The sequence below is a fragment of the Juglans microcarpa x Juglans regia genome, chromosome 5S, assembly GCF_004785595.1.
Source record: "Juglans microcarpa x Juglans regia isolate MS1-56 chromosome 5S, Jm3101_v1.0, whole genome shotgun sequence".
Taxonomy (NCBI): domain Eukaryota; kingdom Viridiplantae; phylum Streptophyta; class Magnoliopsida; order Fagales; family Juglandaceae; genus Juglans; species Juglans microcarpa x Juglans regia.
The window spans coordinates 27,833,733-27,848,517 of NC_054603.1; the positions used below are offsets into that span (position 1 = coordinate 27,833,733).

The 14,785-nt window shown below is 33.9% G+C and overlaps 1 protein-coding gene across 1 annotated transcript; it reads left to right on the forward strand.

The window, feature by feature from the left end:
* The first annotated feature begins 4,388 nt into the window (after window positions 1–4,388).
* On the forward strand, window positions 4,389–5,995 carry LOC121266948 (probable membrane-associated kinase regulator 4). The gene has a single exon (XM_041170812.1). It carries the CDS (start codon window positions 4,718–4,720, stop codon window positions 5,807–5,809), a length of 1,092 nt encoding a protein of 363 aa, XP_041026746.1. The 5' UTR covers window positions 4,389–4,717; the 3' UTR covers window positions 5,810–5,995.
* The last annotated feature ends 8,790 nt before the right edge of the window (window positions 5,996–14,785 follow it).

A 14,785-nucleotide genomic window follows, 5' to 3' on the forward strand; every position in this document is an offset into this window, starting at 1 on the left:
CAAACATGCTCGATGCCAAGCCTGTATCTTCACCAATGTCTATTGCTCATTCTCTTTCTCTACATGATGGCAATCCAGTTGAAGATGAGCACATGTATTGCAGCACAATGGGAGCTTTACAGTACCTCTCTTTAACAAGCCAGATATAAGTTTTGCTATCAACAATGTGTGTCAGTTCATGCATCGTCCAACCAAGTCCCACTAGACTGCCGTAAAATGAATTTTACGGTTCCTGAAGTCCTCCATTACTCTCGGCTTGTTATTAAAACCAAGCCCATCCTCCACTTTGGCAGCATAATCAGATGCCGATTGGGCTTGCTCTTTTGCGGATAGACGCTCGACAAGTGGCTATATATGGTATATTTTATAGTAATAGTCTCATCTCACGGTCCGAAACTAGTTTCCGTAATGGGAAAACCGGTCGGAATCAGTCCGGTTCCAGTTCTAGGCTTTTTAGGCCTAGACCAGTTCCATTTAATATGTATTTAAATTATTTTTAAATATTATATATAATATTTTTTATATTATATATATTTTTTACATATAATAACACAAATTATAATTATATATAAGATAATATTATTATAATTTATAAAATAAAATTTTAATCTTAAACTTGAAAATTTAATTGATGATCACATGTTTTAAACATAAATATATATATTAATAAAATTTTATCAGAAATTAATTTAAAAATAAACTGAAATTGATAAAGTCTCCAAATATGATATTGATACTTAATAATGACAATTTAGATAACTTTAACTTTAAGAGGAATTAGAAAGAATATAATATTTTCGTCTCTGTTAATCGACCGTCTCACAGTCTTGTAGGCTTATATATTTTCCTTAATTTGATATAACTAGTAAAGCTAAGGTGTGATTGTTGAGGATGCAATATTTTTTCTTATAATTTAACATAACTAGCAAATTCAAGTAGTTGCATTAAAAACAACCCATGTATAAATGAAAGGACCCTCTAATCCAATCTATATATCTTCATTTTGTACATAACTGGCTTATAACTATGATATACTTTTGATTAATCTATCGATTAATTTGTTGTCTATCATGCCCTGCATGTAAATGCATAGGATTTATTACCGATTGCATAAATCTATCTATATGCTTCTTTATTTTTAATTTTTTTCCTAAATGAATTTGGATATAATATTTTTCTGATTGTTTGTAATAGTAACAGATTTTGGAATAAAAGTATAAAACATATTTTTTTAAAGCAGTTTTTTTTTTTTAAACATATTTTGTTTTTACAAATTTGCATTTTATTAAAACCGGAAAATCAGACTGAACCGAACCAGAACCAGTAAAACCGAAAGTACTAGTTTAGGAGAATAACTGGTGCGTAATCGGTTTTTAAAAATGTAAAACCGGTATATACCAATTCAGTCCTAAATTTTGTCCAAAATCAGATCAGACCGGACCCGTTACACTCTTACTATGGTGTGATAATCTAGGGGTTACTTATCTCACAGCTAATCCAGTATTTCATGCTCGCACAAAGTATATAGAATTGTACTTTTATTTTGTACGAGATCGAGTGTCACAAGGGAGTCTAATTTTCCGTTTTCTATCAAGCAAGGACTAGCTTGTTGACATACTTACAAATTAAATCGCTTGGCTCAGTATTTTTTGTTACTTTTCGGGACAAGCTTCATATGGTGTTTCCACAGTTCAACTTGCGGGGGCGTGTGAATGATAAACACAAACAGTTCGAGGATGAGACCAAAGATCTAGGAACATAGAGTTTATCTATAGCTTAAACACTAGATAATGTATTTGTATACTTTATGAGTACTGCTACATCCACAAACGAATTATACAAAACTAATCACAAAAACTGATGTCATGGTTTCATCTAATCCGTTAGATCTATTTTACAATAAAAGTAATTTTATAATCTGACGAATCACATTAAGTCACAACAGCTTGTGAAATTATTTTTGTGTAATCCTTTTGTAGCTAGACTATTTCCCATACTTTATAGACTCTATGAATTGATTCTCTATATATAATATATCCGCTGCACAATACAAGCACTACAGTGAATTCAACCTACAAACACTGATATTTTCTCATGTACTTTATCAGAATCCGTACCGCACATGATAAGATAAATGTGAAAACATGGAGGAGATATTCATGTTATTGACTCAGTAACGGTTGGATCAGTGAGCTGGTCTTTAATTTGCTTATCTGTAATTTGATTCTGGCCGCATGAATGCAGAGATGCTTATGAGCTGGAACCGTGAAAAAGGCCGTCTGGCTAACACCAACAACTTCAACGCGCGGTACCCATATTCATAATAATGGAAGGCAGTTTCCAAAAGTGAGAGATACCTTTTGGCCCTTTGGACTTTCCACGAACTTTGCGATGATCATGCGATCGACCGGTACATGTAAATAACTCCAAAAGCCGCGCGTAATCAACTCTCCCAAGTTTATAGTCTCTGAGCTGGCTTTTGGTAAAGCAAATCTGTCATGACGTGTAGACATAAACGCGGGTTTCCTTCCAAAAATTCGGAGCAAATTAATTCTACTTACAATTATAAAGTACGTAAATATTGTATAAACGTTTTGAAAAAGAGTAGGGTTTACTATTAAAAAATTAATTTTTTTCATGTAAATCTCATGTTTTATTATTTTTTTTCAAAGCGATTACGCGACAGTAATATAATTCACGATTACAAATATCTTTTCTTATATAAATAATACTAGATTTTACGGTGCCGCTATATTTTTTAATCTATCTTCTAATTTATAAAAATAAATTGAAAAGACGTCAATTTGAGAAGATCATGTTGATCCGTTAGAATTCAAGATTTAAAATTCCATGCAGAAAAAAATTAAAAATGTCTAGGGTTTCGAGAAATGAGATAGCTTTCCTAACTCGAAAAGATTGTGGATATCGGGGAACATAAACTAGAGAAAGTTCATTATTATAATAGCCATAGATGTATTATTGTACCTCTATACATATCGTGTATAGTCCTTTTCTTCTATATAATGCATGTAGTCTGTCATGACTTGAGGCCGTAAAGAACATGCTCATGTATATGCATGGTTTGTGCAAGCAACTTGACTCGATATAGTACTGATGATTAGATAAGAGAGAACTGGACGATACAGATTACAGACAAGGTTGGAGGAACAGTCCATTCAGAATTCCCCAGGGGCGTAGTAGTGAATGTACATTAATCATGCATATATATAAACATATTAGATATATCTATATAGAATTCATCCATCGATCCGAATCTTCATCCTGAGTTTCTATTTCATTGTCCTAACATTATTCCGTAGTTGAGTCATGGGTTTGGAATTACTTTCATTGAAACTGTCCATAAAAACAAGAGCACTGTCAACATCTTCCTATGTAGTGGAGACTTAACTCGTTTTGGGCATTTCAAATTCAAGGTACCAACATGTATATATGCATGCCAACGAAAGAAAACAAGAAAATGTCCATGCATTGTGGAGTACTTGTAATTAAATTAGCTGGTCAGCACTGCTCATCAGAAAGTACTTTATGCATGTTGAAGAGAACTTGGATGAATTAATTATGATCATGATGTATACGTCGTCAAGTTTTACTGCTTTAGATTTACAAATCAAAAGTTAAAAGTAAAAATAAGTGAAATCATCACTTGTCCCAAAAGTTTAAGCTGATGGGAAGAGATAGATTTTATTATTTTATATCTTAACACTCCTCCTCATTTGTGGGTTAGACTTCCTCTCAATGAGTAGGCCCAAATCACATGAAAATTTTAAGATTTTTGTGGTAAAATTTATAGCAAGTTTAGATAGCTGGCATCTTTCGTATATAGGTAATGAGCGGTGTTACTATGTCGCCTGCAGGTATCCGCTTGCCGCCTAGTGCAAATTATACTTTTCTTTTCTTTTTTTGCTATTTATTTCAAATATTTTGTTAAACATGTTTAAATATTTTTAGAAAAGAAAAAAAATACAAATACGTACACTAATAATCACTTCATTAACCATTAAGAAAAATTAAAAAAAAATAAATATACGAGTGATCAAAATGAGGGAACAAATTGAGAAGACATAGTAGCATTATTCATAAGTAATTAATTAGGTAGCTAGCTAGACTGACCAAATTATGCATGTCGGTTACACAGCTGCTGCTGATGCATCTGAACTTAAGATATCACACAACTGATGAAACAAAAGCAACTAGCTCATGAACTATATGCTTAACCTTTTTTGCTCGGCAGGCAAATTAAAGGTCCACAGTTTTACTTTTCCCTAAATTTTCCTACTTGGAAGCATTCATAATAATAAAAATATCTGACTATAGGATTTTATTCTATATATCATTCTAGTTTGGCACTATCCAAGGGACGGAGCTAAGCACATTTGCTGGGGGGGGGGGCCAAATTCTTTTGGGGAGCAGAAGGGAACTTTCTTTTTTGGGGAGGGGGATCAGAGGGTGCCATTGCAGAAGAGGCAGCAAAAATTCGTGACCTTTTTGCCTTTTTAATTTTTAGTCATCACAGCCTTGGGCCCCCTCTCGCCCCAGCCAGCCTTGGCCTCGTCCATGTATGTCATCATCCTCGATCACTTTAAATGATCATGTCCTGCTCTCCTCTTCCTTCACCAAGCTTACCTCCCCATAAGCACATCTCTTCTCTAAACACATAATACAGAGAAAGAGTGAGAGAGAAAGGGCCGGCTGTCACATGCATAAAATGGCCACAAACCAACCTTCAGTTAACCTGCATGCAGATGAAGACTATATTGATATGGAACTGAGCTCTTCTTCCAACTTCTTGTGTTACTTCATCAGTTCCCCACCACAAACTAGAGAGTTTGAGTTCCAAATGACTTCAATGTCACGTGAGAGAGAATCCACAACTTCCCCAGCTGATGAGCTCTTCTACAAGGGAAAACTCCTTCCTCTTAACCTCCCTACTCGCTTACAAATGGTTCGAAAAATCCTTCAGAGCTCTAGCACAGATATTGAACCCAAAACAGAAGAAGCCTTAGAAGAAAAGTACTATAGCAGTCCTTTTATCGCTAGTACTGGCCCCAGTACTGCAGATTCTACCAATAGCAGTACTCCACTTGACTCACAGTCTTGCCGGTTTAGTAGTGAAGTAAGCCCAGATGAGTGCTTCTTAGAATGGTCTATTGAAAAAAGAGAATTCATTGGCAGTCATCCAAAGAAGTCTTGGGCCAAGAAGCTCAAGCAAATCAAGCAATTTGCACTAGGTCAAAAACTCAAGGCTTCAAGTTCATATCTCAAGACTTTGTTCAGCAAATCTGGTTGTTCAGATGCATCATCCAGTGCCAAGGCAGCATGCACTCCAGAAGCAAAAACTGCCTCAAGGGGTAAGGATTGTCTAAATAAGTTTGTGAAGGTCCCCAAGAAAAACCCATTCGGAAAACTTGATAGGGAGAAATACCAGATATCGTCCACTTGGATGAAGAGCACTGATGGAGAGATGCTAGGGAATCGAACTGTTTGCAGCCACAGGAGGTCTTTTTCTGGGGTTATTCAACTGCGTTCTGACACCAAGTCATGGTCTTCGTCTACATCTTCTTCTGGTTCTTCATCCTTTTCATTCGGTTCAAGTGGATTTAATGATTTACAGCTGCTCAAGAGGCTCAATTGCAGCATGGACTCACAGCTTGAGAGTTCAATAGATGGAGCAATCGCTCACTGTAAACAGTCTCAGCAGCTATTTAGTTCTTCAAAGGTTGTTAGTGATGTTGCTTCAAAGAATGAATTGTGTTGGGATCAAGAAAGGAGAGGACTTTGCATCATCTGATGGAAACTGGGGAAAAGCTCATGACAGAGACATTTTCTGAATGTAATATTGTGACGTTCGGATTAGATGGTTGGTTTCAATGGACTATCAGAATAGTTAAATTAACGGGTGAAAGGCTAGAGTTTCTTATTAATTTAATTATAAAGTAACTTTAATGGGAAAAATCCTTTTCTGCTGAATTCATATGTTCTAGCCCGGCCCTTTTGTACTTTCGAAAGCTACACGCGCTGTCTGTATAATTGTGCACTTCTGTAAATGACCCTCGTCCGCAAAAAGTCATGCCACTGCGTATGATTTTGCTCCAAAAAATATTCTCGTCACAAAAATATTATATAAAAATAATTTTATAAATGAATATAGCTTGATTTGATATATTAAATTGTAAAAATTATTTTAATTATAATATAGATCTAATAGATCACTTAAAACACGCCAATTTGTGAAATTATTTGTATAATCTCTTTGTAGCTAGAGTATTTTACAGAGCACTCCTCTTTCGATCCTACAGTTCTAGTGAAAATAAAGTTATCATACTTTTTTTTTATTGGCACCAAATCATGTTTTAGAACAAAATCCCGACTAATTTCAGAGGTGTACAGGTTCTCGGCAACGAGTTTTCAGTAAGTGCACTTTGGGTAATTTAAGGGGAAGTTTCTCCAGTATGATCACCAGTTCTAGAAATTGTTTGCACTTAAGAGGATTTGAACTTTAGACAAAGAGGGAGCATACCACCAAGAACAAGGTCTTTACAGCCACTTGAGCCAATTACCTCAAGAGATTAAAAGCTATCATACTAATTATGTGGTTTGTTTTGATATATTAAATTGTAAATTTCTTTTTTAGTATAAGGTAGATGTAATGCGGGTAGTGAATTTTACTTTCGTAATTTTTTTTTGTAAATCAAAGATTTCTATTTTAAATATGTTTCATCGATTTTGCATTTCTTAAGTAGTCTAACACAAAACTTATATATTAATGACCTCTATTCTTATAATTTGGAATGTGCGGGGCATAGCCAATCATGGTACTATGCTTCATTTGAAACACTTGATCCACACTCATAAGTTGCCTTTAATTGCTTTGCTTGAGCCAGTGGTCGCCTTTGTGAAAGCTGTTGCTATTGGTAAAAAAACTAGGTCTCCCTCAAGTGTTTTCCAATGAAGATAAAGGGGGGAAAATATGGGTTTGTACTAAATTTGATATTTTTATTACTGCATTTCATTATTTTGAACAACATTTTACTTTCTTTGTAGATTGGTGTAGTTTTACCACCATTTTTTCTGTTTTGTATGCTAAGCGTAATTATTCTTTTTTCTACATTATTCTTTGTATTTAAGCAAGAAAATGAAATACTTTCTATCATAACTGTGTAGACTTGAGCATTTTTGGTACTCTGTTCTCAACTATATAAGAGAGAATATGAAGTCTGAAATTTTTAGTGGATTGAGAGATGAAATTCGTTTACCAGTGAGGATGCACAATCCCATTAGTTTAAATGCAGCTTTTGGCCTTGCTAAGTTTCAAGAAGAATATATTTGGAGTTGGTCTGTTGTCTCGACTGCAAAGAGTAATGGCTATTGAGGTAGTGAGGAAGTAGGCATGAAGTTTCAGAAGTCTTTTGTTCAAGGGAAGAAAATATATTCTTCTCAAATGGATGAAAAGAGAAGGAAAATGTTTTGTTACTGCTGTAAGGAAAAGTGGAATCCTAGCCAAACATCTGTATAACTCCAAGATTTTATCTCTTACAAGGAGAGGAAACTATAGTTGAAGAAGGGCCACAAAATGGTAGTTGTGAACAAGAATAATTGGGAAAAGATATGGTAGAAGAAGAGGAAAACCTAGAAATATCAATAAATGTTATTTCTAGTTCTCCTGGTTCTAATACTATGAGATTGATGGGAATGATTGGATCTAAGTCAGTGGTGATATTAGTAGATTCAAGAAGTACCCATAACTTTTGGGATCCCTTGGTGACTAGAATATCCAGTTTGAAAGTAGAGGAAAGGCCTAGACTGCAAGTGAAAGTGGCCAATGGTGAAAAGCTTTCGAGCTGTGGAAAATGTGAGCAGGTCAGTATTAAGATTCGAGGGAACAAGTTTCTAGTGTCTTTTCACTTGTTGACACTGGGAGGTTGTGACATGGTCTTAGGGATCCATTGGCTTAAGACATCGGGACCAATCGTATGGGACTTTCTACTAATGATAATGAAGTTTAGCAAATCAGTTTACAAGGGTTGTGTTTTGGGTAGAGTACAGTGGAAGATGGCAACCAATTCTTCAAGTTTGTATCGAGAAGGAAGTCTAGGTTCTTATTGTAATTAATTCATGAGAGTAGAAGAGAGGACTAGTCAGAATTAGTGTGAAGTGATGAAGATAATTTTGGATCAATTCTAAGATTTATTTGTAGAACCTACTAGACTGCTACCAAATAGAAGCAATGATGACCAGATTAGTTTGAAAAAGGGCACATCTTCCATTTCAGCGAGGCCTTACAGGTATCATCATTACCAGAAAATTGAGATAGAAAAAATAGTGCAAGATTTATTGAAATTAGAGGTAGTTATGCCCAGTCAAAGTCCATTTTCATTTTATGTGTTGTTAGTGAGAAATGCTGATGGGAGTTGGAGGACGTGTGTGGACTATAGGGCCTTAAATCAGGAAACCATTTAGGACAAATTCCCCATTCCTATGATAGATGAGCTTTCGGATGAGTTGCATAGGGCATAGGTGTTTTAGAAGTTGGACTTAAGGTTTGGTTATCGCCATATTAGAGTTAGGCAGCAAGACATTTCCAAGACAACCTTCAGAACTCATGATGGCCATTATGAGTTTTCAGTGATGTCATTTCGGCTCACTAATGCTCCTGCCATATTTCAGGATTTGATGAATGATATTTTTAAACCTTTTTTTTTAAGAAGATTTTTCCTTGTCTTTTTTGATGATATATTAGTTTACAACAATAATTTTTGTAAGCATGCAAGGCAGTAGGCAATTTTTGGATGTTTTGAGACAACACCAATTGTTTTCCAAAAGATCAAAATGTCTATTTGGTGTAGCAGAAATGGACTATCTGGGTCATTTAATATCAGGAGATAGGGTGAAAGCTAATCCATCTAAGATATCAACTATATTGGAGTGGTCTATGCCAAACAATTTGAAGTCCCTTAGGGGTTTTTGGGCCTCACAGGTTACTACAAAAAGTTCATGAAGAATTATGGTATGATTGCAGCACCTTTAACAAAGCATACCAATCTGAATGCCCAAGCACAACATACTAGAATATCTAATCTAAAGATTTTCTGTTATTGCCTTAAACTTGACAAGCCTTTGGGGGGAATCCCTTACATATCGCACAATGCTGCGGATTCTGATAATGGAATCATCAACCTCTTTTAACCCCTCAACGACTATGATGTTGATGATATGAGCACAACATCGAATATAAATAAACTCGTGAGCCTGAATGCCATCATCTTTCACCATCGTATTCCGCTTGAACCAATCAATTGTTATGTCATTGACACTAGCATTGTCAACTATAATACACAACACTTTTCAAATTTTTCGGTCCTTTATACAATCATCCATCTTTGCCTCAATGATTGCATCTTTATGATCCGCAATTTTTTTGAAACCAATAATTCTTTTATTCAAAATCCACTCACTGTCAATGTAGTGTGTTGTGATACACATGTAGTAGATGTTCTGTATGGACGTCTATGTGTCAGTTGTAAATGGCACTCCCTGGCCAGTGGTAATAAACATCTTATTCATCTCCGTCTTCTTCTTTGCATGCATCTTCATACAATCTTGCATCACCGTACATCATAATGGAAAGGGAAATCATGGCTTAATAGTTTGTACAAACTTTCAAAAGCCTCTTTTGTCGACTGTGGTAAAGGGCATCTCATCAGTAATTATTATCTCTGTAAGCATGTCTCTCAAGATCTTCTCACTGTATTAGGGATAACCAATTTCTTAGCCTTTGTACCATCAGTGGCCGTAAAAGTTTTGTAACTGAGTTTGGTTTGATTAGTGGCCACCAATCCCTTTGCGATATTATATCATTGGCAACCATTTAGATGTGCTAGTAACACATTGGCGCCTTACTTCTTCGAATGGCAACCACAAAGTTGCCTACAGTGGTGACATCTTGCTTGTGGGTTCGCACGATCACCAGGAATTTTGGTGAAATGCTCCCATGTCCAAGACCATTTTTTAGAAGGCCGTGGTGGTTGATCATGCTCAATGGGCATCTCCTCCTCTTCGTTGAATATATCTTCATTCTCTATATCTACTAGGAGTCGACTACTCGCACAACATGTAGCTACTCTAGATCTAGATGTAGCTTTCCTAGATATGGCTCTAGGGGTGGAAGTACCCACCGTTGTAGGAGCAATAGCACTGGTATCCGCCACATCTCCTTGTGGACGATCGTCTCCACTAGGTGTAGGATCCATATCACAATCAAAGAAGCTGAAAAAATAAATTAGAAGCAAAAAATTAGTTTAAAAAATAACTTGGCTATATTAAAAGGCATCAACTTATTTAAGATGAAGAAAAATAAATTAGAAGCTAAACATAAACAAACATACATGAAAAGAGACATCAATTCATTAAAATGCATCAACTCATTTAAGATGGAGTGTCTTGTGTCCACCACGGTACTGATAAGCAAAGATAATAAGGTGACCAAGAAAAGCATTAAGGGTTGGGTTAACTAATTTGGACAGTTTGGAAGGGACCAAGAGAAGCACGCATGGCCTTGACTTTTCAGGTCAAATTAGGCCAAAATAAAATGACGGAGAACATGATGCAGCATTTCAATTTTCCACTACCAAAGTTCAAACAATTTAATGTTGAATTTTTCATAAACCATTCTGACCTCTCATGGTTTTTTGTTTTTTCCCTTATTTTTTTTTTAACCATCCTGCCTAATGACGTTGGCATACTCTAAAAATGTATGAATCGTTTTTCAAATCAATAAGGCAGCATCTTATATTACCTTATATGCTTTTTATCCTTTTTCAAGAGATCAAATAGATCATAGAATAACAGGAGCTAGCCAGGAGGTGCTTTTTCGGGAAAAATTTATTTGTTTGATATTAAAATAATATTTCTTATATAGAAATATGAGAAATACTATATCAATCGAAGTAATTTAAAGATCAAATCAATATATTTATATACTGACTTATATACAGCCATGAAGAAAGAGTAGGTAGCTACTCTTTTTGGATATTTGTTTATTATAAAGAAATTAAAAAGTACTGAATTTTAATTATATTAGTTTATTAGTTTACTATTCTACAATTTATATTACTAACTTTGTTCTGTTGGTCATGTGGTCTTGATTTTTGAAGTAGTAGCATCTCTTACACATTTTATCAAACCATTGAATGTATACTGGTTTGCATAGTCCAACGCATCAACCATATTCAATTCTATCACATTTCCTTACTACAACACAACTTCACAAAAATACAACAATTAGACCCAAGACAACTAATTCTAGGCAACCCAACAACATGGAAAAAAAGAAAACATAAAATTAAATTTTCTTGATTTAGGGCTCAGAGTTGAACTACTTACCAGAGGTTGAAGCTGAACGGAGGCTGGCTTGAGAAGTGAAGGGGAATGAAGTCAACGCACTACGGAGGCGCAAAGAGGCAACGGTGGCAATAGAGAGGGAATGGAGGCGGTGAGTCACAGAGGAGATCCGAGAGGTTTAGACTTCAGAGAAGAAGGAAGACGGAAGAAGGGAAGGGGGTCCTGCGTTTTGGACCCCGTGTGATGAAACGACCACATTTATGTGGAACGGCGTTGTTTAATTTTTTTGTTTTAAATCTAGATGTAAAACGACATCATTTTACATTTGATTTTAAAAAAAAAATCAGAGTCGGAGTTCGAAGTTTGGAGCTCCAAACTCTGACTCTGACTCCGTCTACTTATTCGGAGCTGTTCCAATTCTGACTCCGATTTCCGACCACTTCGACTCCTTCGAAGTAGGAATCAGAGCAAAAGTCGGACCGAGTCGGAATTTTTGGAGGTTTGCACAGCCCCGCATTTAAGGGAGAGTTTCACGTGGAGGAAACAAACAGAACAAAAAAAAGAAAAAAAGAAAAGAAAGAAAAAGAAAAGAAAAGAAAGAAAAGCTATACATTTACAAAAGAATCTCATAGAAGTAAACCCACAACTGACATAGTTTTATATGATATATTAGATCTATATATGTTTTAATAAAAATAACTTTACAATCTAACATACCACATCAAGCTAGTTAAGTCAATTTGTGAGTTTATCTTTGTAAGCTATTTTTATGGTTAAAACATTTCTTAAAAAGGTAGTGAATAAAAGAAAAGTATTCGATCAGCGCATGACTTATAAGTAACTATTGTTATGAAACATATACATAAAAACTATGGTGTATATATGCATATGCATAATTTATAAGCAGTAATACAAGCTGGGTGCGTAGCTGACTTGTGGTCTAGAGGCAAACTTTGCCACAAATTAAGCATTGAAGTGAACAAATCCATTCTTTCATGAGTTAATGTGGTAATTGGCCCTTAGTCCAAAAGGTACCTAGCTACGTTGTGGTTTTACTTAATATTTATCAAAGTATCATTGTTCTCATAACGTCTTTGGAATTAAGATTGGGGCGCAGGTACTCCACATAGCCCACACTCATTCGTGTGAAAACCAATAATATTGATGTTTTTCCATGTCATACCCACAAGGATACGAAGACAAAATCAAACGTACAACACTCAAAATCTTACAAAAAACTTTTAGCTTTTTGTCTATTGATTTTGACTTAACATAATTTGAGCTGAGCTAACATGTCTGCTAGATTTTTTACACAGGTTTTAGGATAAATCAGTACTACCAAACCAACTATATGTCTATATATTAAGATATTGCTGCAGGAAATATCAGTAGAACGTCAGTACCCATGCAGGGACAATATGTTACAAGCAACTCATGATCATGATCTTTTCCCACCGCCTGAGTTTTTCTTTTTAAATTGAACTTATTTTTAAAAGTCCTGCTATAACTATTGAAAAAGTGACTCGAATAATTTTACCGAATATAATATTTTATTTTTTTTAATATATTTTTTTAATCATCATAAACACTTTTAAAAAAAATAAAAAAGTTACAACATATTAAAAAATATTTTCTTAATCATTAAAAATAAAAATAAAAACAAACTCATTCGAGACATTTTTTAGACTCCGAAAGCATTTCTGTATTTTTAATTTTAATTGCTCACTATTTGTTTTTCTTAGTTCATATCTTATTTTGTAGTTTTGAATTTCTAGGTCTTCTTGCTATTTTTAGTTTATTTTAATTTTATGATAAATATCTTTAATACTTCTGTTGTTGTTTTTTTTTTTTTTTTCTAATTTTAGTTTATTTTTCAAGCTCGCATGAAGAATATTGTAATATTCTTACATACTATATATAAATTGCTTGGATAAATGTGATGAGCGATCATATATATATATATAAGGCAAGTCTACTCTACTGCCTAGCGTTTACTGCTGAGCGTAACTGCAGCCCAGACTTTTTTTTTTTTTTTTTTGCTTTTTTTTCATATTTTTTTAATACATTTAAATATTTTTTAAAAATAAAAATATATATATACAAATATATTTAAAATCATTTTTTTAATTATTAAATTATAAAAATAAATAAATAAATAAATAAATTTAACTAACGGTCAACTAGAACAATCATTGGATAAAGAAGTTTTTTCCAAATATATCTATATCTATATATATATATATGTCGGCAAACAAGTGGAGCATGTGAGTATTGTCAGTGGAGATGTAGAACTCAGGAGGCATCAATATCTTCTGCAAGCAACTTGTCATCAAACCTGTCTCTGATCCATACGATTAAGATAAACTTCAATATTATTAATTTGTTCAAAGAAAAACAAAAAAAAAAAAAACAACGAATTATTTGAATCTCTCTGTGTGTGAAGTTGTAGACTGATCTCTTCACTACCTACTTTATATACATATATATATATATATATTATATAATTTCTTCTGTAGTACTTCATCTCTGAATGCAGGTCTATGATAGACCGAAGACAGGAGGGAGGAAAGACGACGAGCTCCACTTTTGATCCAAAATAGACACAAGAAAGGAAAAGGGACGGTCGACGTCTCAAGAATGCTTTCAAGTTTCACTGTTTCAGGAGAGAGAGAGAGAGAATCCGACAATTCACTTTCTTGGAATTATTTTAGAGACCAAAAAGGAAAAAAGAAAGAAAGTTATTTGCATTTCTTATCTTCATTCTAAACTCTCTCTCTTTTTGGCAAGCAAACTGATCATATAACCTATTTGATATTTTATAAAATTCTTTTTTTTTTTTGTATAATATTATTCATCATCTTAATTTTTATTATTTTTTTATTATTTTATAATGATATTAGATGATTAAAAATTATTTATATTTTATTTATATTTTACTTATAAATTTATTATTTAATATTATATTATAAGATGATAAAAAAATGATAAAAATTAAAATGTAATAGATATTTTCTTTATTTTTTAACGGTCAGGAGTGATGAGGACAGTGGCTCCCAAAAATGACTTGATATATAAGGAACCAAATGAATAAAACAACTTATTGACAAATGGGCCTGCAGTAGCAATCGTATCTGTGTGTAATTTTTTTAGAGCCTCTCTTTATAAATATCACTTTTGGCTCATAATTTGCAAAGAGTGACCTACGTTGTGTCAATTGCTGTCGATCCATGATTTTTTGTCGATTTCTGCTTATAAAATGGTTGAATCAAGTGTCCACGGAATTGCTAGTTATATATATACTAGAAAGGTTGCAAAATCTAGTTGGATAAAAATTATTTTAACAAAAATTATATAGTCTTGTACAAAAGAAATTAATTAATGAATAATTTAATGTATAAAAATACAGATTTTAGCAAATATTTTTTAA